This window comes from Pholis gunnellus (assembly GCF_910591455.1).
Source record: "Pholis gunnellus genome assembly, chromosome: 5".
NCBI lineage: Eukaryota > Metazoa > Chordata > Actinopteri > Perciformes > Pholidae > Pholis > Pholis gunnellus.
In genome coordinates, this window is record NC_136531.1 from 23,896,425 (window position 1) to 23,924,301 (window position 27,877).

The following is a 27,877-nucleotide window of genomic DNA, read 5'->3' on the forward strand; positions in this document are numbered from 1 at the left end:
AAGGAAGGCTCGGAAGTGGCGTCTGTTATGGCAAAAGGGAAGCTGAAGAAGAAATCACAAGGCACCTCTCCAGTCATAGGGAAGAACCAGGCAAGCCAGGAAGAAATGACACAACCAGAGAAACATACGTTTTCCCTCGCTGCCCTCGCTTTGGTCGTAGCTGTATGCGTGGTACCGCTGACAGCTGAAATATCTACCTGTAAGTATACACGACTGGTGACAAGTGGAAAATAAAGCAGCACAGTGCTTCGTAGCTAGGTTAGCTATAGATAGCTAGTTAATTCACGCTACCTAGTTCGTTAATGTCCATCACAATATGACATTACTTTCACCTCATTACGCGTTTAAATCGCCTTTCATCAACCAAGTGCAGCTTCGCCACGATAGATACGTCGCTTATGTATTTGACTATTAATTCATAAAACCGGTTAGCTCGACGCTAACTGTGGCGCAACTCTAACAGTTACAACCCAAAGGAACAGTTGTCAGTCCCAGAATGAGCTCCAGTCGTTTAAACTTCACACTTGGGGATAGTTTACGGATTAATACAGCATGTGACCACGGGGGCTGTGCAGCAATAACTTCAGCCCTCTCACATGCTTTGCTATTCAAGGCAGCAACGTTAGCTGACTGGCTGGCTGTAGCTTGGGCAGACTGGACAGTTTTTTTTTTTTCGTCCCTCTGCCCAATTCCCAGCTAGCTAACCCTCTCTGGTATGGAATAGACTTCTCGTCCATAAGGGTGAACCATAGGTTTGGGGTAAGTACAGAAAGCTAGCTGCGCAGCTGTAGCATCTGCTAAGGTTTTTAAAAATGAACACATTCACTGCACGATTTCTCTGACTTGCACGATATGTAGGTCAATATGGAGTCAGGGACACTGTGGATTATTGTGCGCACGTGCCCTCTGGTTCTAACTTTTGCAATGCTAAACGTACTGCAATCAGTTTCTGGTTCATATGAATAATGATCACACGGTGTGAACAGTGAACAGTGGCTTCACACAGTTGTGTGTGGTCAGCTACACTTGATGCTGTTGCATCTGTTCTGCATGTGGATTTTAACTCATGCTGCTATTTCTTACTCCAGCTGGCCTCTCTCGTCAAAAGCACATAGCCCTGAAGATGGATGAGGCGATTCTGACAGTCAACAATGAGCTGAACACTGATGTGGTGGTGTCCTGGGTGTCAGAGCGATGCTATCAGGTACACACACACACGCACGCACATACCAGATATTCTCCTGCAGTCGACTGTGTAGCTGTAAGACTTGTTTTAGATGAGGATGGTGTTCTGATCTGGACCCATCGTGTGCCTCTGTGCTAGTGTTTGTACCAGCAGCTGGGGGTGCTACCCGCAGGGCCCGGTCCTGGCCAGCCCAGTTCGGCAAACTTCGTTGTGAGCACACAGCATGAAATCACACTACAGCTCAACAGCACCTCTAGCAACCTGGAGCTCTGCACGTGAGTAAAAGAACACAGACGTGTTTCACAAACACCAGAACTGGCAATATGGTAAAACATATACAGTGTAAACGTTTCAGAAATGTTTACCTTGAAATCCAGTCTTAAAGTGATTTACAGTACATCTATAAAGGAGCCTAAATGTGTTTTATAAACTACATTATAACACATTTCTTAGTTTTATATGTTAATAAACCGTTTTATTTGACTTCCTGTTTGTTTGTGTCACTTTGAATTCTATTTGATTTGTTTTGAAAAGCGCTATACAAGTCAAACTTGACTGATTGATTCATGATGTATTTCACAAACGGTATAATTTCTTCCACATTTCATGGAGTGCATCAACTCGCCATCGTGTAATCGAAACATTGTTTGATGACAATCTACATATATAGAACGACGGATCCATGGAATGACTATGAGCATATATATGTACATATCAGTCGGTCTGGTTGGTATTATGCATCATTTTCCATTTCAGGGTTCCATTCCACTTTGGGGAGCACGGGAACTACTCTCTGTGGGTGAAGAATCTGAACGACTCAGTAGTCAACTGCTCCGTCGTGACTGATGCGGACCCCGTCAACAGCTACATGCGTGAGTCTCTCACATACGCTTGTATGACGTGCACATGTCTGGAGTGTTGTGATGCCACATTCATCCCTGTCACGCTGTACAAACAACGTGGAACGTTCAGATAAGGATCCTCTCTCTCTCTCTCTCTCTCGCTCTCTCTCTCTCTCTCTCTCTCGCTCTCTCTCTCTCTCTCTCTCTCTCTCTCTCTCTCTCTACACAGCGATCTTGGTAGCTTTCCTTATCTTCACTGGGCTGGCCTTGGCTTCTGCCATCAGAACAAAAATATTAGGGTAAAGTGATAAACATCTCTTGCTGAGATTACTGCAGAGTACAGAGAAACCCTCCTGCTGTATTCGTGTGTCTTGAGCCTGAACTGTATTATGGACTTACTCCTAAACTGGTTGATTTGCTTCTTGTCCAGGCTTGACGTAGTGAAGGGTATCCTGTTCCGAATCAGCGGCTCCATGGAGACGGAGAGGCTCATCAACTCTGTGAGTGTTTGTGTAGAGAGGATATTTATTCCAACCACAAACTCTAGGACCTGATTTTGACAGCCAAATGTCTTTTTATTTATTTATTGCGGTTTGCATTTGAACTCTGCATTAAAAAGCTCTTTAAGAGTTTGACAAATGTGACATGAATATAATGTATTTTTTATGATGCATCACTTGGCTCTTAGGGGCTGTTGACACTCAAATAATTAAAGGTTTTAGTGGAGAGTATTTTTATACTCTTTCAAAATAAAACAAAATATTGAATATTACATGAGTTCAAACCTCATAGTGGTCAAATCTTCATGGGAATCTAACTTTCATATTCAGGAGCTGGGCTCCCCTGGCTGGACGGTGTCACTAGTGGCCGACAACATCCTCCCTCCAGCTCCCAGCCCCAGCAAGAGGCTGCGATCTCTGGACACATTCAGAGGGTAAGCCCCTCCCCCTCCCCCCTGCAGCTCAGCCTCCTCAATATAACTGATATAATCCTCGGATATTAACTGAATTACCACATGGCCTGATCTGGTTAGATGACTGACACTGGAAAAGTGACTCATTAATGAGCCCCCACTGATGATATTGACATGTCTCCTCCTCCTAAAGTGAACCACACGGCCGTATTTCGGTGGTATTTTAGCAGTGATGCATCAATTGAAACAAACATGTCTGTGTCACTTTAGTTCCGTTTGGTGTAACCTCGATGCTTTTTCTCTATTTGCTGTCAGTTTGTCCTTAGTCATTATGGTGTTTGTGAACTATGGAGGAGGGCGATACTGGTTCTTTCGACACGAAAGCTGGAATGGTGAGCCCCACCTGGTTCTACTTTTTATATGTTTAATCAGGTCAGAAATGAATCACAGATCTTTTCTGGCGTTGCGGTTGATTTTTAAAGCCTGTGTTTTTCCCATTTTGTCTTCTTCTAGGCCTGACTGTTGCAGATCTAGTCTTCCCTTGGTAAGCCTTTATGCGATGTTCATCTTCTTTTTCTCTGCGTCTCCTGATCTCACTCTTAGTGTCCCCCCCCCCCCCCCCGTCCCCCTCTTCGGCAGGTTTGTGTTCATAATGGGGACGTCCATCGCGCTGTCGATCAACTCCATGCTCCGCGCGGGCTCCACCCGCCGCTCGCTGCTGTGGAAAGTCGTGTGGAGGAGCGTGCAGCTCTTCATCATCGGCGTCTTCATCGTCAACCCAAACTACTGCCACGGACCGCGTGAGTACGAGCACCCCGCCTCGCTGTCGGCTGTGGTATCGCGTAACCATTCAGACGATTGACGACGCCTTGTTGTGTTTCTGCCTCGCGCTGACACGCCACAGTGTCTTGGGACAACCTGAGGATCCCCGGTGTGTTGCAGCGCCTGGCCTGGTCTTACCTGGCTGTGGCCTGTCTGGATCTGTTGGTGGCGAGACGTCATCTTGACATCCTTACAACGGTTAGCCAATGATGGAGCTCTGTCGTGATGGTCTCTTGTTGACCTGTGATGTATATTAATATGTGTTTGATTGAGGGGCCGTCTCTGTTCCCCAGGATGTTTGGTGGTCCCCCGGCCTGGACATCCTGCTGTACTGGCCCGCCTGGCTGTGTGTGCTTCTCTTAGAAGTCATCTGGCTGTGCCTCACTTTCCTACTTCCTGTGCCAGATTGCCCAACGTGAGTAAAACCCGGGCGTGTTTGTGTCCACGTAAAAAAGAGAAGCACTCAGCAAGCCACAAGGATTTGACCACTTCTGAAAAGTATTTTGGCTACGTGTCTTCCTTTGGTGCGTTGTACTTGTTGGTGTGAAATGCAATGGCAGTTCAGTGTGATTATCAGGAGATGCTTTATTAGTGTCTATCAATATGTTTTTGAGTCAGACCCAGGTTTTAAGATGTTCCATCATTGAAATATAATAAGGGAATTGCACAGCCAACATCATAAAAGAATTGGTAAAATAATGAAGAGTTTAAAAACCAATCTCTTGATCCCATTTTTGGTCTCTAACTGGCGAGCCTCAGTGGACCATCTAGTGGACCACAGAGGTACTGCCAAATGGTTAGATTAAATAAAAAAATACATTTTACAATTACAAAGCTAATATTTGTATATCTGAATGTGCTCAACAATTCAAAGAAATAAAAAACAGTTATTCGAACACGGCATGATTTCAATGACCAGTTACATTTAAATATCAGTTCTCCAATCAGGACACATCATCAGAGAGGGGAAGCATGTTTAACCACCGCAAGCTAGCTCACGCTCCTTCGGCTACGGTGACTCAAAATGGATCTGGAGAGGCCGATGCTTCATCCCACATTGATAACACTGACTCCCTCTGGTTCTGAGCAGAGGCTATCTGGGTCCAGGTGGGATCGGGGACATGGGCTTGTACGCCAACTGTACCGGCGGAGCGTCCGCTTTCATTGACCGATGGCTGCTCGGAGAGAGTCACATCTACCAGACTCCTTCGTCCCGGGTTAGTGACCGCCAAAACAACACCCAAACATACCGGGAGCGGTGACACGGTACTCTATTATACACTCGAGTTAGCTTTAGTACATTTCAAATTCTGTTTTCCGTTTCAAAAAAAGGTGATTTATGCAACTCGTGTGCCATACGATCCAGAAGGTGTTCTGGGCAGCATCAACTCCGTCCTCATGGCTTTTCTTGGACTGCAGGTATGTTCTCTCTTCTTCTTTTATCCATATTTCTGATGTCAAAATGATATAACTGTTAGTTGTTTTGTTTTTTTATTGTCCCCCAGGCAGGAAAAATAATCTTACACTACAGAGATCTCCACACAAGTATAATGTCTAGATTTCTTACGTGGGGTCTCCTACTGGTAAGCACATCTACAGTATGCACACACGTGTTTCAATTTACTGTTAATTATTGTGCTGGATATGACCTGAGTCTCAATGTTTGAGTTTTAATTTTGCTTTGCTGAGGGACTAATAAAGTCTCTTGTGACACACAGGGAGTCATATCAGCAATTCTGACCAAGTGCTCCACCGACCAGGGCTTCATTCCCGTCAACAAGAACCTCTGGTAAGGTCTGCTGTCACGCACTTCCAGACGGGACGGGTTTTGCGCATCAGTAGCTTTTTGGTGTCAGTTGACTCTGAATGTTTGAGGAAGTAGCTGTCAAGGAATAGGCAGTTATATAAAATATATAATTGGTACCGAAGGGCTGTCGGACAGTTTTTACAACTACAACTCCTCGTCCTAAATTTGGAAACCATAAATATTCCACCAGAAACCTGAGTGTCATCAGCTTAAGTGTTAGCGTGAGGCATCGTCATTGTACGGGATCACCGGCACGGTCAGCCGTTTTCAACCTTCAGCCACTGTTTTTGTGTGTCAAAGTTAGACATGAGAGAAATCATTTTTTAAAAGCTCCCCACACCTCCAGAGATATTCTTGATGAATAGCTGCAGAAGGATGTCTTTTGACAGCGCTGCATCAAGTCTTCGTTTCATCTCCAGGTCTCTGTCCTACGTGACGACGCTGGCCTGTTTTGCGTACGTGCTGCTGGTGCTGGTCTACTACACGGTGGACGTGAAGAGGTGGTGGTCCGGAGCACCTTTCTACTACCCTGGTGAGGAGATAGTAGATTGGCAGGCCTGCCCCCCCACCTGTTCTCCTTTTGTACTTTAAACCAATTCGGTGAAGCATTTGTGGAGATGTAGTTCAGAGAAATCAGATCAACCGGTCGTACTAACTCCGCTCTTCCCTCTGATTCCCAGGTATGAACTCCATCCTGGTGTACGTGGGCCACGAAGTGTTCGAGGAGTACTTCCCCTTCCGTTGGCGAATGGCCAACAGCCAATCCCACGGTGAGCACCTCACCCAGAACCTCGTGGCCACGTCCTGCTGGGTCATCATCTCCTACATGCTCTACAGGAAGAAGATCTTCTGGAAGATTTAAAAGATGGGACACTGTTGACATCAGAATTGAAGGAGGTCAAATCTGAAAACATTAGGGAAGCGGGAAACTGGAGACCGTTTTATTTTGTCCAAACTATGGTGGTTATCTGTTACTACATTCTTTTTCTTTCTTTCTTTCAACCAGCACATCTTTTAGTTTTTTTTACTTCTTTTTCCAAAGATCTTGAGATACGCAGCGGCTGCCAAACATCTTAACCCACTCAGGAAGAACACGTATGGTGTGGGAATTTGAGAACTGTGAACACTGACATTGTTGATCTGCCATTTAACTGTGTTACAGACGCTCTGTTTTCATTCCTCAATCTTGCACCGCAGACAGCAGCAGCCGCAGGCTGTTGCAGTGGCAGTTTGTTGACTTCCCTTTGGGAGAATCCCTGCTGCCATCTTAAGTACTGTCGCATTGCTCTGAAAAGCTGAAGTGGGTTTTTGTGAGACTGACTCTTCCAGAGCAGGAGGAGGAGACATTAAAAGAGAAAAGGCTACCAATAATGCATCGTGATCTCTTGTTTCCACTGCAGAGTGGATGATGGAAGTGATATTCAAACAAGAGGAAACCAGCGTGTGTTTTTAAAATATGAATGTGAAACTATCTGCTGCAATGTATCATTCCTCAGTTGTCTTTTCTTTCTTTTTGCAATCTGCTCCCCCAGTGGTGTGACACATGAAGCTGTGTGTTACTGCTGAGGGCATGTGAGATGACTGTAGCCCACTGGAGGGTGCTTGCTTTGCATTGTTTGGTTCATGCAGAAGGATTCATGTGTATGAGTTTCTTTTTGATCAGGTTTTCACAGAACTGACCCCTTTTCTTTTTTTTGTAGCACAATGTTGGCATTGGCAGAAGTGATTTGCCTTTCTCTCGCTAAAAGTTAGCTATTTTGGAGTTGCCATTTTTTCCAAATGTTTCACAAGTTTATAGAAAGCTATTGTACTGAACAGTAGTTTAATTATGGGATTCCGAGGTGTGGTGACGTCTTATCTCACCATAAAACTGTTGGCATTACTCTCACAATACTGCTTACATGTACGATTGGCAGGTATTACTTTTATTAACGCAGTCTGCAAATATCATATGAAATATCCAAATGCTGTGGGTGATTTTTTTTGGAATAATTCATCCTGTACTGTCTAAATTGATGAAAATCATTGTGCCAAACTTTTATACATTTTTTTTATTCACTGTTTGAAAATAAGTTTATGTAATAAAATGTAAATATCCAAAACATTATTGCTGTTTGACTCGTAATGTGTTCTCTTATCGGGCTTTAGGCCCTTAAAGCAGGGTATAATGATTACTACCATATGAAGACTTTCTCTAAGAATACATATTTTCCAGAGTTACAGTTCACGTCACATTATTTATCTTCAAGCTGTGTTTCCAGCTCTTCGACGTGGAGGCAGGTGTAGTTTGCTTTATTGCTCAATAAGCCGTGGGAATCGAGTTACAGTGTGGGTGCCTTGTGGAGGAGAAAAAAAGAAGGAAAAAAAGCAAGTTGTGCGTGTGCCTCTCGGTCTCGCGATACGATCGGTCTCTCTTCATTCGTGTCTATTGTGAGAGTTTTTGCGCTCTCGCGCGACTTTGCAACTTTCCCACGCCTGTTGTTTTGGCGTCTACCCGTCGCCCCTCCCTCCCCCTGTTCTCACCCCTTTGCCCCGTCACACCTCCCCCTCTTTTCTCTCCCCCCTGCTCTTCCTTCCAGTCTGCTTCTTCTGTTGTGCCGCTGGCTTTTGGCGAGGGGGCTTTGGGGGAGGGATCTCGCGATTGTTGGACTCTTTTTTTTTTTCTGGGGGGGGGGGAGTTATTTGGAAGATGGCGCCCGTTGTTACGGGGTAAGTGCTGAAATTCAAAGCATAATGATATTAAAAGTTTTTTTTCTCCTCGTGGTGAAACGCTGCCAGTTGGCGGTGTGTTAGAGTGATGTTTCGGGGTGTTAGGAGCGTTGCCGCGACCCCCGTAAGCTAACCGCACACAGTGCTGCTGTGCGGCTTGACGTGGGGTCAGTTATGCTAAACTATTCTTCGTAGTATCGCCTGGCTTCTCTGCCACTTGTTGACTTGTCGCACGACACGGGCCGTTTCAAACTACTTTAGAAACTTTGCGGGCCATCAACAGAATGTCCTTTTTAACTCCAATAGCCTGCTGCGTCTGTTTTAATGCGTGTTTGTAACTGGCTGAGCACAGCGCCACTGTGACAATGTCTTCACATACTAACGTGTCGCTCCGCACAGTGCTACATTGTTAACGTGCATTAAAATCATGGCAATCGCGTGGATTAGCCGTAGCAGAGTAATGCTAGACTAGTTCATCATCATCCTTTAGCACACATCTGCTGGTTCAATTTCATTTTTCCTCCTCAAAAAGTAGCTCATAAAAGAGAAGTTGATAATGTTGCTGAGCCATTGTGCGGTCACATTATTACTAACTGCTTATAAACCAACAGAGGTAAATCCTGTATTATGTGTGAATGCGTGGTATTACACCTTTATACACAGTATGATAGTATAAGATGTCACTAACATGCTCTTTGCCAACTCAGTTTATTCCCCCACGTTCTGTCAAGCTTGTTGTTGTTGTTGTGAAACCGCATGTAAACAACCCTGATGTTTTTGTGTTTCTGCAGGAAGTTCGGTGAGCGACCTCAGCGTTTGACAAGGTAGAGAGAGAAACACAGGCAAACAGCCCAAAAACATTCAAAACAGTGCGGGAACATTACGTGCAAACAGCTTGAACCATATCGATGTTTTATATATATATACAGTATATATATATATATATATATATATGTATGTACATATATCATTTGTTCTGTCTTCTGTTTGTTTCAGGGAGGCTATGAGGAATTACTTGAAGGACAAAGACGACCAAACGGTGCTCATACTGCACGCCAAAGTGGCACAAAAGTCATACGGCAATGAAAAGAGGTTGGTGCGGGAGGATTCTGATGGCGAAAGCTCACGTGCGCCATATGTGTGTTTGTTTTAAAACGCCCGCTTGCGTCTCCATCAGGTTTTTCTGCCCCCCGCCGTGCGTGTACCTGATGGGCAGTGGCTGGAAGAAGAAGTTGGAGAGCATGGAGAAGGAGGGCTGTACGGAGCAGGAGGCCCAGCCGTGTGCCTTCATCGGGATCGGCAACAGCGAGCAGGAGATGCAGCAACTCCATCTGGAGGGGAAGGTGGGTCGGCTGTTTTGACGACGCAGTGCCGCATCGGGGGGTGGGGGTTTGATCGTTATTTCCATGTGACGGTGTCTCATACTTCTCTATACGAGAGGGAAGTGAAAGGGAGGGGACCAAACAAAAGAGAACAACCCTAACTTGTGTGTTTTTCTTTTTAGCACTTCTGCACGGCTAAGACGTTGTACATCAGCGACTCGGACAAAAGGAAGCACTTCATGCTGTCGGTGAAGATGTTGTACGGCAACAGCGCCAACATCGGCTTCTTCCTCAGCAAGAGGATCAAGGTCATCTCCAAGCCCTCCAAGAAGAAGCAGTCCCTGAAGAACGCCGATTGTGAGTTGAACCCAAAAAAGAAAGAAGACAAAAAAAAAGACAGATGTATGGTTTCACCACGCACGTGACTCTTTCCTCTGTTCTCCCCAGTGTGTATAGCCTCGGGGACTAAGGTGGCGTTGTTCAACCGTCTGCGTTCCCAGACGGTCAGCACCAGGTATCTTCATGTGGAGGGGGGGAACTTTCTTGCTAGCTCCCAACAGTGGGGAGCCTTCTACATTCACCTCTGTAAGTCTTCACCTGCGTTTATTTTTTATTTATTTAGTACTTTTTAAATCCTCTGTGGTCATTTCCATAGTTTTTTTCTTCACGTGTCCCTTCGCTGATCTGAAACACCTATCTAAAGGTAGAGAGGAAGTTATAGACGCGTAAGTAAGTTCTGTGTCGTTTTTTGTTCAGTGGACGACGAGGAGTCTGAAGGAGAGGAGTTTGCTGTGAGAGACGGCTACATTCACTACGGCCAGACGGTCAAATTGGTCTGCTCTGTCACTGGCATGGCCCTGCCCAGACTGGTACGCATGTGTCTGTGTCAGTTCACGCACACACGTAGGCGTGTTTGTAACTACAGATTTGTATTGTTTGTGTTTGTTCTGCACACGCGTACGTTATCTTGTTTCCCGACGGGTGTGTTCGCCTCCATCAACCTCAGGTCATTCGCAAAGTGGACAAGCAGACGGCGTCGATGGATGCAGACGACCCAGTGTCCCAGCTCCACAAGTGTGCCTTCTACCTGAAAGATACGGACAGGATGTACCTCTGTCTGTCGCAGGAGAGGATCATCCAGTTTCAGGTGTGTAGTGCAATCACACACACACACACACACACACACACACACACACACACAGGTTTAAGTCGTTTTTTTTGGGAGTGATTTGAATTCTGCTTCTTGAATCTGGCTTGCTCTGAATGTATTATTTCTCCTTCCTTTGTTTTTCAATGACTCTCAATGTGACTTACCATAGAAACCATCGTTCACTCCTCCGGTTAATGTTGTGGCAGTTTCAGTTATTTCAGCTTCGCTCCTGAGGAATCAGGTTAGTCTTTCTGTGACACCCATTAAACTCCAATGCGGTTGCTGTGGAGAAGAAGCCTTCCAGCAACGCAAATCATTTCTAACATGGGGATTGGTGGATTTTTGTCAGAATGCACCTCAGGAGTTGTAGTTAACTTTGTACGTACACAGGCTCGTACCTCCAGCTTTTTATGCAGGTATTTTTTTTAAGTAGTGTTATCTTTTTTACCGATGATTCTCAACTGGGAGGGTCGAAACTGATCCGAGCCACCGAACCTTGTAAATCAAGAACCATCTTAACCAGCGGACGTAAGAGCTCCTCCCACTTTGAAACTATATTAAACAAATTCTGTGTAAAGTCTTAAATCGGACTAACCTAGCCGTGACGTCACCCACTGGTTTGTGGACTACCGTTTTGTACGGCAATTTGGCCGTTGCCATCTTGGATTTTTTGCAACCAGAAGTGACGCGAGCGTGGACCAAAAATACAACCGAATGCTTAATAAGACATTTTTAGGCAATAGAAAATATTCAATGAACTAAAAACACAGTCCCAGACTGGACAACGCGGTGGTAGCGACCTGTCAATCACAAGGTAGCCCCGCCCTAAAGCATCCCCTGCTTTATGGTCTATTTGACTCTAAATGGACCATGATTTACTAAATGAACATCATGCTGTATTGAAGAAGACTTGAAACTAGAGATTGAGACCATAAACTCATGTTTACAATGTTTACTGAGGTAATAAATCAAGAGAGAAGTAGAGTCATTTTCTCATAGACTTCTATACAATCTGACTTCTTTTTTTGCAACCAGCCCCCTGCTGGCCATTAGAGAGAATGCACGGTTAAGGCCCTTCCACATGCACCTATTACAAATGCATAAGCTGGTAGTGTGTTACCTCTGTAATGTTTCTTTCGGTGCTAGCGTTAGCTCGGGTCGTGCTGCTGTTTCTGCCTGTACACAGCAGAATATGAACTTGTCCGCCTACAGCAGGTATGTGTTGTGAAATTAGTCCCTGCACAGAGCTCTACCCATTTGTTTTAACGAGCACTCCAGAGCAGCGGAAGAAGAGTCTAGTCTTTGTCCTCGTCATTGGTAAGCTCCTGCCTGACTCTACGGTAGCTTGCACACGTGTTTTTCTAAATATAAAAGAAATTAAAAATCAATTCTTTGCTGTTGTTTTTCCTCCAGGCCACACAGTGCTCCAAAGAGACTAACAAGGAGATGGTCAACGACGGGGCGTCCTGGACTATCATTAGCACCGACAAGGCAGAGTACACCTTCTATGAGGGCATGGGCCCCGTCCCCACGCCGGTCACACCTGTCCCCGTGGTGGAGAGTCTGCAGGTATGCCCGCAAACCTTTTCCACTGAAAATATGCTCGTTACACGAGGGCCATTCTGGTTACCGACTACTTCCTGTATTAGTTTTGACTCCGCTGGTCGGGACCTTTTTTTTTTTTTTTTTTTAAAGGGTTAAAACATATTTTTTTTGTGTCCGAAGTTAAACGGCGGAGGAGACGTGGCGATGTTGGAGCTGACCGGACAGAACTTCACCCCTAAGCTGAGGGTGTGGTTCGGAGACGTGGAGGCCGACACCATGTACAGGTGAGCGTTTACATCTGTGTGTGTGTGTGTGTGCGTGCGTAACCAACCGTCAAACCCTTTCTCATCCGTCTGCCCCCTTAGATGCGGGGAGAGCGTCCTCTGCGTGGTGCCGGACATCTCCGCCTTCAGGGAGGGCTGGCGCTGGGTGAGACAGCCGGTCCAGGTCCCCGTCACGCTGGTCCGCAACGACGGAGTCATCTACTCCACCGCCCTCACCTTCACCTACACCCCCGAGCCCGGCCCGCGGCCCCACTGCAGCGCCACGGGGGCCATCCTGCGGACGCGCAGCGCCTCCTCGTCGTCTCCGGCGTCTTCCTCCTCGCCGTCGTCCTCCCTGGGCGGGCTCGGGGACGGCCACGGGGCGTACAGCTGCAGCGACTCGGGCGTGTCGTCGGGGGCGTCGACCATGTCGCTGCTGTCCCAGTGACTCGGGACGAGCGCGCGGCGTTCTCGTGCGCGCCTCGAATGACTGAGCGGGAGAATGCGAGCACGGACTTGTGGAGCCAAAGAGGCTCGTGGACCTTCGAGGGATCGCACGCAGAGTCGGAGGCTCTTCATCGGAGGCTCTTCATCGAAGGGCAGCTGTGATGCTAAAGAGGGCTGGGGAGGAAAAAAGACAAGCTTAAAGAGAATACTTGGCATAACTGAAGACTCTTTGGCTCCCTCTCCTGGTTTGTTTCGGAATTGTCAACAGCCGCACTCAAAAGGACTTTGATAGTCAAGATTTTCACCTGAAGAAGACTAATCTGCCGTCTAACTCTCACAACGAACTGATTAGTACAAGAGGCATCTTGTTTTTGTAATGATAAGTTTGTAGGCTGTTTCCACTTTGCTCTCTTTCTACTGAGATCATGTTCTGACTGACGTGTGCAAGGGAAATGTTGTAAGAGTAACATAGTTTTTACGGACCAAGGAATATCATTATTTTTATTTTGTTCATATTATATTTTATAAGCTTGTGCCGAGGTACATATTGACTTTTCTTTTTCTTTTCGGTATGATACTGCATAGTAAGTTCACTTTTGTTACCAAATAGAATTTGTGTTTTGTCTCAATCTTCTAGGTCAGCGGGTTTAACCGATCAGTCCCAAAAGACTTTCCCCAACTTTTTATATCAAAGATGACATTATTCATGAGTGTAGCGTATGTGTGTGTGTGTGTGTGTGTGATAACTTGTGATGCACTCTCAGTGTATTCTGGGAGACCACGGTCGGTGTTTTCTAACCACTGTGCCGTTTTTTGTACCAGAGTGCTTCAACTCCAATCTAATCGTGCCTCTTTCACCACAGCGGTGCTTCTTATTCCACAGTGGTGAAGCCTTTTAGAAAACAATGACAGTACTCAGTGTATGTAGAGTAACTGCTAAGTCAAGGAACAAAGAAGGAAAGTCAAAACTAACATCTGTCTGGTCACAGTGAAGATTTCATTCTGTGCACATGGCACGGCACTTAAAGGGACAGTTCACCCCAAAATCATTGATACATGTTGTTCCTCTTACCTGTAGTGCTATTTATCAATCCAGGGACAAAGTGCCTTAAAAAAATAAATAAAAAACACATTTGAAAAAATCTAAAATCATGTCGGTTGCTCAAGATAATTCACAGAACTCGTGAGCAGTTTCAGGTGGGAACAAGAAAATAGTCCCCACATGAAACTGCTTTATGTGCCTTATAGTCCCGTTATATTGGAGGGGGAGGCCTTTTTGTCACATATGGCGTCTGACTGCAAATGCAACAGAACTCCTTTTAAAGCTGCGGTTGTGCTTCGGGTCTTGCCGCGATGAGGCGATGACTTTTACTGATTCAGACTCCTACTTTGTTCAGCAGCTTGAGCGTGAAGATGTCCATTTGTTCTGGCTGAATAAACGAGTCAGGAATGATTTAAAGGACGTCTCCTTCAGAATCACTGCACTGTATTTGTCAGGTGTGTGTGTGTGTGTGTGTGTGTGTGTCTGTGTCTGTGTCATGTTTCAAGGAAACGTGGTGGGTTGGCCTGCTTGCTGCCACTTTTCATGGCGACCGATGTGAATCATTGGACACCTCTTCGTACCACAAAGTCCCGGCCGAACGGTGCGCTCTCCTTCATAGAACATTCCGACTGACGCGTCGGCTCTTGGTTTGATTCAGTCGCCATGTGCTAAACTAACGCCTCCTCATACTGGCAGCGTTTTGGAGTTTTTTTTTGTGGCTCTTGGTTAATGGAAATCAGTGTCTTTGCCCCCCCCCCCCCCCCCCCCTGATGACATCGCTCCATCTTTTCATTCTGCTGTAATAGTCTTTTATAAGTAAATCAAGCCGCCAAGGTTCCTCGTGGAAATTGTGTTGAATAAAAACAAGCTGAAGCTGAACGTCACTCAGAAGCGCTTGGTTGTGTTTTCTAAGAGAGATTTAGTTTTTTTTTCTTCTTTTCTCTCATCATCAATAAGTGGAGTATGTGCAATCATGTAAAATATATATATATATATATATATATATATATATTGTATATATAAATGTACTCTCTACTCACTCAGACCCCTGTGGAGGCCTTATTGGACATGTGCCACTTGGGCATGCTCCACAGGCTACAGGTCAAAGCTGGCCCACTATTTTTAAACCGGGAGCCGAATAGCTGGAAAGAAACCTGACACTTTGTTACTGTTTAAGTCGAGTTGTTACCGTGTGTGTGAGTGTTTGTGTGTGTAGTCCTGTGATCTCTCTGCGCCCCTCACACTCTTGATACTTCTAGTTTGAGGACACGGTACTGACTGCGTCTGGGTACGCTGGAGAAATCGTTGGCAACAGGTGCGCCATCGTTTACTTAATTCGTCCAGGAAGCTTGGAGATCTGCGAACAAGGACCCAGACGGCCGGGCCACACACGCTCCTCCCGGCATGAGAGTCTTGATCCTCACCTCCCATAGTGACGGCTAAGGAGGGCTTTAATTGACCCTCCAGTAAAACCATAAAAACCAGACAGGTGGTGTAGTCAGCTGGCAGGAGTGACTGTTCTGTTGGTTTTACGCGTCCACGTTGTGGATTTGAACGCAGTTGCTCAGTTCTGTTACAAATGACATGACTATATAAAACTTCACATGGAGGTCGCTGGATCAACGCTGCAACTCCGTGCGTTTGGCTGTGTGTGGGGGTGGGGGGAGAGAGACGTAATTAAGTGTTAGGGGCGCTGTTGCTAGAGGGGGGGGGGGGGGGGGTCAGATCCATGTAACAACGTCACATCTCGATGTCTCTTCTTGGGAAAGGGGTGAGAGGAAGAGTGAACAGCTCAAGCGCGATTATGCGGCTCGCCAAAACACTCTCCAAAAAGACGAGAGGCGCAGAGAAGCGGTCTGCACCCTGAGCGGGATTAGAGGATTATTGTTTGCCTTCTTTTTAAACAACAACTGAGCTAATACGGTTTTAATGTGCCTTTCAAATCTGATTTTATGAATGATGGATAAGCCTTTGGAATCTTTTATTCAAACTTTTTATTAGACCAAGTGTGGATTTATAAAAGCAGTATCTGTCGTTTTTTCTGGAATACCATCGCCCACGTTTTGGAGTGTTTTTACGCACAGCCCTCTCGTGTTTGGATGAGCCAGCACATCGTCGCTGCAAACTTTCCGAAGAGTGTTGGAATTTTTTTCGGGCGCTGTTACACATTTGGAGTCATCCAGCCTGCCAGATATCTCAAGCGGATCATCGGTCTCACGTCTAGCTCGTGGCTGTAAACAGCAGCGCGGGGTTGCGCAAAGCTTCCCGCAGACCGCCACGGGTGCCTCCTAAACGGGGGGTCGGTACCGTGCATGTTCTTTCTCCGTCTGTTTTGAATTGTTTCTCGACTCTGGACGACAGTACCATCCGCCATCTGAAATGCTGCCCCTGTCCCCGCTCTTGCTCCTCGTTTTCCCCGCTGCGCTCTTCGTGGCCGCGCACGGCGCCGGGGACCTCCAAGGTTTCACCTTCCCCGGCGGGAGCGCAAGCTTCGACCCAACAGGTATAATAAGCACACAAATCAAATATGAAAACTCAGTTCTCCACCTGGTGGCAACGTATTTAAAATCTGCCCTGTTAACGCCAATAATGCGCCAATTATCACAGGCATGCCGTTCGCACACTGGCACTGCCGAAAATGACACACTGGCACTGTGCTAGTTTTTCGTGATTTGTGACCCCCCCCCCAATTTCTTTTCCATTTCCAAACCATTCAAAACATATGAACCATTCATAGTTTCTGAAAGTGTTATTTATCCATTTGACTTGAAAGGATTACCTTGTTTTTAAGGCCATTTAGGCCATTTGTATATGACACTGAAAGCTAGAGTGAGTCATCATCTGCATATCAGAACACCTAATTGGTAGAAATGTGTTTTTTGAGTCTTTACCAAAAAGACATTTAGGGAACAAGAATCTTTTCTTTCTAATTACATTGAAAATAAACTTATCCCACTCTAAATCTCGTAGTGGGTTTTATAATAAAAGTGTAACCTCGAGTTGAAATGGCTGCTTTGTGCAACAGTTGCAGCTCAACTGTGGAAATAATTAAACCCAGGTCATATGTGGAGGTTCCACAGGGACACACACACACTTTTCAGATGGCCTTTGTATACACCAATGATATTCAATAGCCTACCCAGTTTAGAGGTTTCCTCACTGTTGAGAAATGCACGATTCATCAACAACCAGGGGATCAATGTCTTTGCCTTGTACGCTAGTACTGGTCTGGCTGTGGGTCATAGATTTTACTCTCAAAGATCTAAATTTCAGCAGATTGTAAGGAATTTGAACAATGTATTACCATGCCAAATAACTGTAGCTTGAAAAGAGTCACTCACATCTGCCAGGAAACCATCATTTTGACCCCCTTATGTTCAGTTTGTGTGCTCTCTCTAAGCATGCCTGATGCTTAACTAGCAGTCTATAGTGGTCTGTAACACGGTATCATCTAGCCATAGCATACTCATCAGTCCTGTGCTGATGTGGGCTGGTTGCATGAGGACTTGTACCACGTGAAAAAGATGCTACTACACTTCTGAGATTAATACTGTTGAAAAAATGTCCTGGGATCAGCGTCAGAACTCTTGAGAGATATGAATTCACTTTGTTTCTCAGAAGTCACTTTTTCTCCATAGCTTTAATTGTCCTTACATTATGGGCGGGGGAGCTGGCTTTGATAGTGGGATTTAACTTGTGACCCCTTGGGCCCTTCATCTCCCTGTAGCTCCAAAACACAGAGTCACAGAGACAAAAATGAACTGATGACGGAAAGCTGTGTGTCATCTTCTCCTGTATTAGTGTTCCCGTATTATACCAAAGCCTGGAACACACCGTACCGTTTAAAGTCTAATTGCAACAGGCTGTTCCAGTTGTAACAAACATGTTTTATTTTTGTGTTGTAATAGTCGATATGTGTTGCCAGTTACTAGTTAGTCAAAACTGTAACTGTAACAGTTTGCTTTAGTATCCATGGCACTTATACAAACAGTATGGCCGAAACATGTCAGTCTAGGTTCAGTGGTCAATTCAATCTTAAATCAAACAACGTGAGCAGTACATGGAAGCCCTGGTGCTCTGCAGACTGACATTTGGGTTTTGGTATGATGCTAATCTGTAAAAGGTATCAATTATCACTTTCCTTGATAATGGTGGTGAAAATGCTCTAATGACTGGGTGACATTATTTCTGTTTCATTATTGACCTTGGAAACAGCAGTACGAGGTCCATGTAGCTACTAAATACATTTTAAGATGAGATTGGTTTGTTAAATGGACTATACTGATTATGCAGGTACTTCCTAATACAGTATATGAAAATAATTGAATTTTTTTAATTATTATTAGATAATTAATTTCAAATGTATTTTTTATTTTAATGAGTAACTAAAACCCACATTTTTGGCTGAAGTGCCTCTACGAAAAATAAAAAATGCCTCTAGAACATGAAAAAACAGTATAAAGATGAGCAGGACTGTTTGCTAAGAAACGCCCATTTGTGTCCATCATAATTTTCTCTCTGTTATGTGGATTTTTCAGTGTTATTGACTGATTATCTGGCGATAGCAATGTGCTTTGACAAGAGTGTGTGGATGAAGCATTAACACTAAGTTGATACATTTTCCTCATGTCAGGGCTGACTAGTTAGCTAGCTATCTTGCTATTTCCACCATGATTTCATGCTACAGTCACATAACATAAAAACTGATGAGCATGACTCATTTTGATAAACACGCAATTTATAAATGCTGGCCCAAACTTTATATTATAGGAGCAACCATGGCCATTGACTTGCGCCGATTTTTCTTTTTCAGTGAAATGTTGACATTTCGTATCGTCAAAAAAGGAGACTTTTCTGATGTACAGTAGCAGAGATGCATGAATAAGTTAATGTGCACACTATCTCACTGTTGCTCCTACAAATGTGAATGTGTATTCCATGTATCACTAAAATAATCACTGTCACTCAGTACTGAGAGAATTATTTGCATCTGCTCTAAAAGGAGCAGTGAGGATAGAAAAGTGTGTGTAAGTGTCTATAGATTAGATGCATTAAACAGCTGAGCTTCATCAAAGGATGCAGGATGGATAAGTTGAGTGAAATAATAATTGATGTCATTGCCTCCCCTAACCCACGTAGACCCCTGCATGGTGGTGTATCCACCATGCATCAGCGAGGCCGATCGCTACAGCCTGGAGGCCCTGCGGAGCATCCACCAGATGATGGACAATGACCAAGACGGAGGGATTGAGGTGGAGGAGAGTTTGGAGGTACAGAACTCGCTCTTCATGAGATGTTTACCCCGTTTTCTTAGCTGTGTGTAAATCCTTGTGCGTACATGCTCTTGCATGAGACAGACGTGGTAATAAAGTTCAACAACAGGTGTTGAGGCTGGTGGAAGAGTCAAGGATAGCAACGGTATAACTTTTGCTTTTGGCTCGGTGACAAAATGGGTTTGCTCTAATAGAATACTGCAACACTGGTGACCTTCATAGCCATACTTGACAGCATAACACCTCTTAATATTGTCTGACTCCAGCGAACGTAAGTCTTCAGCCAGTTTCCTAAAGTTGCCACAAACAAACTTGTAAAGATACACTGCTAGCCTCAGTGCATCTATGTAGTAGTAGCCTCAGTGTCTGCAAAATAATGTCAAACTTCAGTTATTTGCTTGCATGAAATTAATTGAAAAAATACAAGTTAGTAGTACAATGAATGCCTAAATATGACAAAATGATGTCGCAAAGCAAGGTTTGATACATATATCTCTTTTCTTTTTTGCAAACCTATAATACATTGCACCCTCCTAGACATTTTATTTTCTTTACAAAGGACATTTTGTTAATGAGCCAAAAACAAAGCCCATTTTTCATTTAGTCATGTAAACAAGTGATCAGTCGTTCATCTCGGCATACGGCTCGGTACGTGTGTGTAAAGGCATATTTGCTGCATGTAAAAACTCAAGCACACTGTCGCCGTTGTGATTTTTTGATTTGTGTTGAATTCAATATTTCCGAGTTCATGATATCCAGAGTGAATAAGTATTTTGTGACTGTGTGAGTCTCTGGTTGTATGTGACATTAGTAGTAAATCCAGAATTCTATGCCTTCTAGAATGCAGTTCAGGGATACAGTATCCAGGGGCTCGGGTTGCGGTTGCCATAGAGACTTAAGGAGGGAGGGTTGGGATGGGGGGGGGTCCGGGCTCATCAGAACACCCCAAAGATTCCCTCTAGCCCTCACATTTAGCCTCCGTTTACAGCCAAGAACACATTCCAAGACAGCACCAACACACACACACACGTTTGTAATACACACTCATGCTTCTGCCTGCATTCTAAATAAATACAGACTCAAAACACCCGCTCCTTATTGCTGGATTGAATTCCAAGTACACAACACACCGCCACATTCATCCAATTTATTTTTGACGGAGAGGTTTTATGCTCAGCTAATGTTACGTGCGTCGTGACCCCTAACCTTACTCTTTAAAGTTTTCACTTGTTCCTTCTGTCCCTCTCTTGTCATTCTGCAGTTCATCATGGAGGACATGAAGCAGCAGCAGACCAACAAACACAGCCACCTGCACAGAGAAGACCAACACATCACAATTGAGGAGCTCTGGAGGGGCTGGAAGTTGTCCGAAGGTGTGTGTATGTGTGTGTATGTGTGTGTGTGTGTGTGTGTGTGACAAAGAGAGAAAATGTCTGTGTGTGTGTTCCAAAGTTACAAGCTCTACTTTGTCTCACTTTGTCTCCTATCCTCGTCTCACTCCTCAGTCCATAATTGGACTCAGGAAGACGTGCTTCGCTGGCTGAAGGATTTTGTCGAGTTGCCCCAGTACGAAAGGAACTTTAAGGACTTTAAGGTCAATGGAAACACACTCCCCAGGTGAGGATATCTCTTGTTTGCTGTTGTCTGAGCGAGTCGTTGTAAAAACCAGTCAGTTGTCGCAAGGAGGCGTATCAACGCGCCAAACTTTGACACCTGTGTGCAGGATTGCAGCCAATGAGCCGTCCTTCCTGAGTGGCCATCTGAGGGTTCAGGACCAGAGAGACAAACAGAAGCTCAACATCAAAGCTCTGGACGTTGTCCTGTTTGGACCGCCTACACGTAAGGACAAGTCCTAACCCTTTTCCCTCGCCCGATGCCTCGCAGACCTAAAAACCCTCCCAGTTTCCACAGAGAACTACTGTCATAGACCGATTGTCCCATCTCATCATCTAGGATGTATTTATGATCCATCCACCATTAATAATCATGACCTTCCATTGCACCACAGGCCCCCCTCATAACTACATGAAGGACCTGCTGCTCATTGTATCGGTGGTGATGGGAGTTGGAGGCTGCTGGTTTGCCACGGCCCAGAGCAAATCCAGTAAATTCCACATAGCCAGGATGATGAAAGATTTGGAAAGTCTGCAGAGGGCTGAGCAGAGCCTCATAGATCTGCAGGAACAGTAAGTATTCGGCTATCAGTGTCTCTCACTTACTGTACGTTGATGAATTGACTTTGTTTGATTGCCTAAAAAAACGTTCACTTGCTCAGACTTGCAGAGGCGCAGAAGGAAAAACGCAACGTCGCAGAGGAGAAACAGAATCTGGAGGAGAAGATGAGGGATGAGATCATGGGGGCGCAGGAGGAGGCTTACCGCCTGCACGAGCTGAGGCAGGGAGCCGTCAGCGAGCTCAGCCGCCTCCGATACGCAGAGGAGATGCTGGTACAGGTAGACACGCAACGAGAGGAATGCTGCGCTATAGACGCTTGTCATCCTTGCTTTAGTTTGGAAAGTTCAAAGGATATAAAGGACAGAATAGAAGCTTTTCCAGCAGTTTTCAACAATTTGCCTACATATTGATCCCTAACATTTGACCGATGTGACCCCCTTCAGGTCCGCGGGGCACTGAAGCAGGCGGAGAAGGACATGCAGGCTAGCTCAAATGCCTCCGAGGCCCTCCAGCTGTGGTTGCAGCTGACGCATGAGGTGGAGGTCCAGTACTACAATGTCAAGAGGCACAGAGCAGAACTACAGCTTGCCGTCGCCAAGGAAGAGGTAATGCATGGAAAAGGGGGGGGGGCACACTTGAAAAACACACTGGTGATATTTAGAGGGACTGCACATTGTAAGCAAGTAATTATAAAACATGTAAAGGGCACCTACATTTTTATAATTTCTCCCATTACTACACCAACTGACCTGCACCTGTTTTTCCTTGCAGGCAGAGAGGATTAAGAAGAAGAGGAGTTCTCTGTTCGGGACTCTCCATGTCGCACACAGCTCCTCACTAGACCAAGTTGACCACAAGATCCTGGAGGCAAAGTGAGCTAGAAATGACCTGTGCAGGTTTCGTCTGCGTCCGTCACAGTAATACAACATATGGTCTTTGTACATCCCAAAGGAATGCCTTGTTTGAAGTAACAGCCTGCCTGCGGGAGCGCCTCCATCGCTGGCAGCAGATCGAGCGCCTCTGTGGTTTCCCCATCATTAGGAATCCCGGCCTGTCGAACCTCACTGCTCAGCTCTACTCGGACTCGATCGCCCTGGGGTTTCCCAGAGTGGCCCAGCCATCTTGGTCTTGTCACAGCTCCGTCCATGGATCTATGGAGGATCTGTTAGAAGAGTCTGCTTCTCCAATCATACCTCAGATGCCAGGTAAGTAACAGCAATGGTGGCTTTTTGATTCTTTATTTAGATCCTCATCAGTGTCCACATAGTGTTCGGATCCGGTGACTACAGAGGCCATGGCATGCGATTCACGTAACTTTCATACACATCAAACCATTCAGTAACCCCTCGTGCTCTGTATGGAAACGTCTGTAATTACTTATGTTTGTGAATGGTACAAATACATCTTTTTAAAAAACTATGAAACATTGTGAACTTACTGTCCTGTTAGCCATCGAGCTAACAATGTTGCGAACTGAAACTGATGCTGCCTTTAAATGGAACTCGTGACCTCGTTGGTACGAAGTTGTGTACACGATAGGCCTGGCGTTCAAGTGGTTAAGTCTTAAGCTGTTGGGAATATCAACATCTTCCACAGAAGTATAAAATCACAGAGAAAAACTGACTAAAATTACAATATATTTACTTATTATCCAAAGAAAAAAGAACTTCAATTTCTGAAAACATCAGCAAACAGGTCACGACTCATGAACTCTGACCTTTCTGAAATTTTCACTTACGCGGTTGTGAATACCACAAGATTGGGGGCCGTTTCTATGGACTTGACTCATGAACAGAGTAAACAGGACCCCATTTGAAGGCAGCGTTAGCTAGGTGGCTAATTGAGTTTCTACGCCTATAGAATCATATATTTTGCAAAGATGTGTGGACAAATTGTGCCGTGCCAGATTCTAATGTTGTAAACTAGGGGTATATATTCATCTCTTTACCACTGTCTTATGTTATGAATTGTCTTATCTGCTCTGCTGATTGGTTCATCTTTGATCATCCTCGAGTTCAACCACTGAAGCGTTCTCCTCAAACACGTGGATCCACCATATGTCGGTCACGTCGTCCCGGCACGATCACTCAGCCAGCGGCCGCCGTTATTGCCCCAGACCCAGACCTTCTTATCCCCATCCGAACCCCATACCCTTGTGAGGAGGAGGGGTTCTTCCCGAAAACTCTAAAGAAACAGTATGTCTTCCTGCCCATCAGTTTTAGAGACCAATTTGTTTTTACACTTTGCTTATGCTAAAACATGGTCTATCAGTGACAGTCTGTTCATTCCTTGATTCATTTTTTCTTTTCTTCCATGTCATTTCCTTCCCCTATTCGTCCTGTCATTTCTCTCACTAATAGAGACTCCCAAGAGAGGTTTTCAGACACAGAATATATGACTTCACCTCCTCTCAGCAAAATGTTCCCTAGTCCTACTGTTGACACGTCCTCTCAAAAGCTCTATCATGATGAAACTGACCTGCTTTCGGACAGCTCCAATACAAAGCATTTGAATAAAGAAGTAGAAGCTGTTGTTGAATCTCCAGTTCGCAAAACTTCGGCAGAAGAACTTGAAGCTTGTCTAGACTCAAGCTGCAGAAAGATGGCAAAAGACAGAGTGTTGGACACTTCTTTGGAAACCCCTTTTTTTAAGATCTCAAAAGAAGAATCTTTGATAGAGGCTACACCAAGGAAGATATCCAGAGACAGGAGGGAAGCTCCCATGGATACTGCGGTTCGAAAGGTGCTTTCCAATGAGTTGGATGCGGAATTCTCAGGCAGGAAAGTAGAGAGAGATACTATGGGAGATTTGAGTAACACTGCTTCAAGGAATGTATACAGAGAAAGAAGTGATTTACCTCTCGACATGAGAAAAATCATTTGGAATGAATTAGAAGCAACAACAGATGCGGCACCTAGGAAGAGTTCAAGAGATATGATGGGGGCTTCAATGGACAGTATCTCAAGAAAGATGATACGAGATGATGTTGAGGATCCAATTTACTCAGTGCCCAGAAGGATTACAAGAGATTCAATGGGAACGTCCTTCGACACTGGTTCTAGAAAGTTTCCATGGAATAATGAAGACTGCCAGCTTGATTCTTCTGTGAGGACGTTAGCAATGGACGAAATGGTTGAGGCCGCTAGAACACCACCAAGAAAGATGTCCAGAGATGAGCAGGAGTATTTTACAGATACTTCTTCCACAAATTTGCTGCCCAGAGAGAGATTTGACACACTTATGGATACCTCGTCATCCACAGAGAAGCAAGAGTTCGGTTTAGGACCGTCAACAAGTAGAAGGATACTGAGAGATGAACTTGAGATGTCTGCTGGTTCTCTCAAAAGGAGAATACCAAGAATGCCAAGAGTTGACATTGACACCTCCATAGACACTCCCACAGGAAAAATCTCCTGGGATATAGTTGATGTTCCAATGGAAATACCTAAACAATCAATACTCAGGGAGGAGTTGGGAGCGTCTGTATCAAGTTCATATCAAGGTGGAATAGGACAGCCAGACCTTATGGTAACCTCCCAGGTACCATGGAATTCGTCATCAGACCTTTTGTCTGGCCCGCTGAGTCAGCTTGTGTATGATGGAATCCTCGAGAAGTCCTGCTACTCCGGGGCTAAGACCCTAACCAGCCTCTCTGCCTCAACACCCAACCTGCCCCAGAGCAGGCTGCTAGCAGAGGTGGAGCCACCATTGCCACCCTCAAGGATTGCTTTCCTATCTCCTGCATCGCCCCCCGAGACTGGAGATGAGAAGATCAAACATAAGGAAAAGAGCAAGAAATCTTTGAAGCTCAAAAATCTTTTCAAAAAGAAAACTGAGTCAACTCCAGAGAAGCCTCAAAGTGGTCTACAAAAACTCTGACGACCAGCTTAGAATGTTTCCTCTTTTTTTATTGAACTTGAAAATGAGAGTTTCAGAACCTCATATGATATCTGGCATGGAAAGCTGAAGTTGATTTATTTTTGATTATTAAGTCTTATGTAGACATATAGTTGATACCGTATATTATATTAGCTGCAGTTTTTTGAGGCTTTGCCTATGGTTGAAGTATGAAATTGTGCTGCTTTTCTGTATAACAGAGGCAATGCTTGAATTCAACATAAACCTCCGATGAAGACATTTGAAGACAACAGTTTTGATTATTTCATATGAGAGATTTCTGTGTTGCTTGTGTTTTTCTCTGTGTTCATCTCACTGGTTTGAAGTACAAACGAGATGTAACATATCTCATGCACCAATCAGGATTTATAAACCTTTCAAGCAGGATCTGATGACAGTTGTGGGATGTTTGATCATCAAGTTATCGAAACCACACCCACACAGCAGATTAGTTGAGTTTTTTAGGTTTAGACTCTTAACTTTGAACTTTTTCTTAACTTCATAATTTATTGTTGCTAATTTAGTCTTGACAATTTATTGTTCAGGATTTATTTAGGATTTGTAACCAAGTTTTGAATGGCCTGAAATATGTTTGACACCTGAATGGGTCTGCACTAAGAAAATATAGCTTCCAGCAAATAGATCACTTTATAACAAAATAAAATACAAAAAATCTTGTTAATGCTTTCATATCAGATTTTGTATCAGATTGCCCAACAACGTTTGCATATTTATGGGAAAGCGTGTGTCTGTGTGGATCTGTTGAGGCCTTTTCTTCTCACCAGAAAAATCTAAAGTTGAAAAGCCAGCACTTTTTAGGTTAACCTGCTAAAATGTTGCTGAAATAGACACAAAATAAAACATTTTAATCACGTTGTTTCCTGATGCACATACTCCTAATTTAAACTGCAGACTGCTTTTTCTTAATTTTCTGAGCTTGGAAATGGGTCAACCTTAACATAGCCAATATTGACCCATTTAAAAAAGCATGGGTCCTGATCCTGTGGATCGGCCTGGGATACCCAACGTTTTATTTAAATGGTTTGCATTGATTTGCCAAATGCTCATGAACAGCTGGCTTGCTATTTTTTTTTTCTTTTCTAATTGTTGATTGGTTTTATGATTCTTTTATTGTTTACAGGCATACAGTCAGTACCTTGAGCAGTTTATTGGAATTCAAATATTTCAGAAATTCATTTTGATTGATTTGAAAATTGCTAATTCGTATCCGTTTTTTCACGTTATTATTTTTTGTCTGTTTCAAGTGTAAGGAATAAATAAGTTAAATATTGACCCTTGTCTTAGAAAAGGACAAGCACTAAACTGTAATATGAATGTAAGATTTCAAAGGCTGTTGTTATCTGATGATTTAACAAATGATGATAAAGAAATGAAATTAGGAAAATATTTTGCATGATTCTACAATAAAGAATCTAAACATTGTCAGCATGTCAATTCTTTCAAACCTTTGTGAAAGGAACAAGTTCAAATTCAGCTTAAAAAGGAAGAAAGTCTCAATGGATTATGAATTTTTCTTTCTTTAAAAATAAATAGGGTATATATATATATACCCTATTTATTTTTAAAGAAAGAAAAATTCATATATATATATACTCCAAAATGCAAGAAAAAAAACACTTAGCTAAATGACTCCCATCAATATTGAGAATTTAAATTCTAACAGTAACACAAAATAATGCAGTTTGAACTGTTGGGTGACATCTCGGGGCCAAACCTCTATTGAAGGTCTTTTTGGTTTGGGGATTACTCATGATGACCACTAGAGGTCAGGAGAGGTCAGTGTGTCTGCATGTTGAGTTCTGCGGTCGCAGGAGGGGCTGTTTGTCACTCTGGGTTTCCTGTCGAGCTTTACTGATCACAAGGACTACATACTATTTTATTCAGCAACCAAAGTATGTAATGATGTGTCACATGCATAAGTGAATGTCAATATAATATATATATATACATATATATATATATATATATTAAGGAGGGAGCCATTTACTGCCTTTGTTGATTTTTTTTTATTAGCGCACAACTTGTAAACGAGAATTCAAATGTAAAAGTATTTAATTCATGACATGTTCTACGTGTAAAAAAGTACAACTAATTCTTAAACTTCATGTTGACGAATTAAAAATAAGAGCGAGGTATAATGCTATAGCTTAACGTGCAACAAAGTTATAGTATAAGAAAAGTACATATTAAATAGATTGTAAAAATGTATGTATGTTAGAAAAAAGAGACCTGCGCCCGCTTGCTTGAGGCGTTTCTTAAACCACAAGACAACCAACAAGAGGAAATGGAAATCATTTCATTCTATTTGGTTTCTGCTTGAGTAAAGCAAACGTGCTCGTGCCGTCCATCCTCTGCCTATTGGTGTGTTTGTCCATCCTGAGCCCGGAACACAACTCGAGAGAAACACGCATCTTCATCCTGAGAGACAATTTGACATTTGTTGAATCTGTGACTGAGACACAT

At 44.0% G+C, this 27,877-nt stretch overlaps 3 protein-coding genes across 4 annotated transcripts; all 3 read left to right on the forward strand.

The window, feature by feature from the left end:
- The first annotated feature begins 56 nt into the window (after positions 1-56).
- Positions 57-7,663, forward strand: hgsnat (heparan-alpha-glucosaminide N-acetyltransferase). The gene is made up of 18 exons (XM_079159199.1): positions 57-199; positions 1,089-1,204; positions 1,325-1,461; positions 1,943-2,058; positions 2,258-2,327; positions 2,459-2,528; positions 2,859-2,962; positions 3,257-3,333; positions 3,455-3,485; positions 3,581-3,741; positions 3,846-3,961; positions 4,057-4,178; positions 4,854-4,980; positions 5,096-5,182; positions 5,269-5,346; positions 5,482-5,552; positions 5,990-6,102; positions 6,251-7,663. Exons 1-18 carry the CDS (start codon positions 106-108, stop codon positions 6,430-6,432), a joined length of 1,872 nt encoding a protein of 623 aa, XP_079015325.1. The 5' UTR covers positions 57-105; the 3' UTR covers positions 6,433-7,663.
- Positions 7,664-8,256: 593 nt separating this feature from the next.
- On the forward strand, positions 8,257-14,932 carry LOC306696353 (recombining binding protein suppressor of hairless-like). The gene is made up of 11 exons (XM_079159940.1): positions 8,257-8,279; positions 9,071-9,103; positions 9,276-9,371; positions 9,457-9,622; positions 9,784-9,958; positions 10,049-10,186; positions 10,358-10,470; positions 10,608-10,748; positions 12,165-12,320; positions 12,477-12,580; positions 12,662-14,932. The coding sequence occupies exons 1-11, from the start codon at positions 8,260-8,262 to the stop codon at positions 13,005-13,007; spliced, it is 1,488 nt and encodes a 495-aa protein (XP_079016066.1). The 5' UTR covers positions 8,257-8,259; the 3' UTR covers positions 13,008-14,932.
- Positions 14,933-15,831: 899 nt separating this feature from the next.
- On the forward strand, positions 15,832-26,839 carry LOC306695775 (uncharacterized protein). Of its 2 annotated transcripts, none has more exons than XM_079159122.1 (12): positions 15,832-16,551; positions 19,188-19,318; positions 20,583-20,694; positions 20,827-20,938; positions 21,045-21,160; positions 21,330-21,507; positions 21,597-21,774; positions 21,940-22,101; positions 22,268-22,368; positions 22,448-22,701; positions 23,511-23,691; positions 23,857-26,839. In XM_079159122.1, exons 1-12 carry the CDS (start codon positions 16,428-16,430, stop codon positions 25,373-25,375), a joined length of 3,168 nt encoding a protein of 1,055 aa, XP_079015248.1. In that variant the 5' UTR covers positions 15,832-16,427; the 3' UTR covers positions 25,376-26,839. The 2 variants fall into 2 exon arrangements, with proteins under 2 accessions (XP_079015248.1, XP_079015249.1); XM_079159123.1 differs by having other exon boundaries at positions 21,597-21,768.
- The last annotated feature ends 1,038 nt before the right edge of the window (positions 26,840-27,877 follow it).

Coding starts and splice junctions, on each gene's coding strand:
- LOC306695775 (XM_079159122.1), top strand. CDS start 16,428: ATGCTGCCCCTGTCCCCGCTCTTGCTCCTCGTTTTCCCCGCTGCGCTC. Junction 20,695..20,826: donor GGGCTGGAAGTTGTCCGAAG/GTGTGTGTATGT, acceptor CTCACTCCTCAG/TCCATAATTGGACTCAGGAA. Junction 21,508..21,596: donor CTCATAGATCTGCAGGAACA/GTAAGTATTCGG, acceptor TCACTTGCTCAG/ACTTGCAGAGGCGCAGAAGG.
- hgsnat (XM_079159199.1), top strand. CDS start 106: ATGACACAACCAGAGAAACATACGTTTTCCCTCGCTGCCCTCGCTTTG. Junction 2,529..2,858: donor CGGAGAGGCTCATCAACTCT/GTGAGTGTTTGT, acceptor TTTCATATTCAG/GAGCTGGGCTCCCCTGGCTG. Junction 4,179..4,853: donor CCTGTGCCAGATTGCCCAAC/GTGAGTAAAACC, acceptor GGTTCTGAGCAG/AGGCTATCTGGGTCCAGGTG.
- LOC306696353 (XM_079159940.1), top strand. CDS start 8,260: ATGGCGCCCGTTGTTACGGG. Junction 12,321..12,476: donor CCGTGGTGGAGAGTCTGCAG/GTATGCCCGCAA, acceptor TTGTGTCCGAAG/TTAAACGGCGGAGGAGACGT. Junction 12,581..12,661: donor GAGGCCGACACCATGTACAG/GTGAGCGTTTAC, acceptor CTGCCCCCTTAG/ATGCGGGGAGAGCGTCCTCT.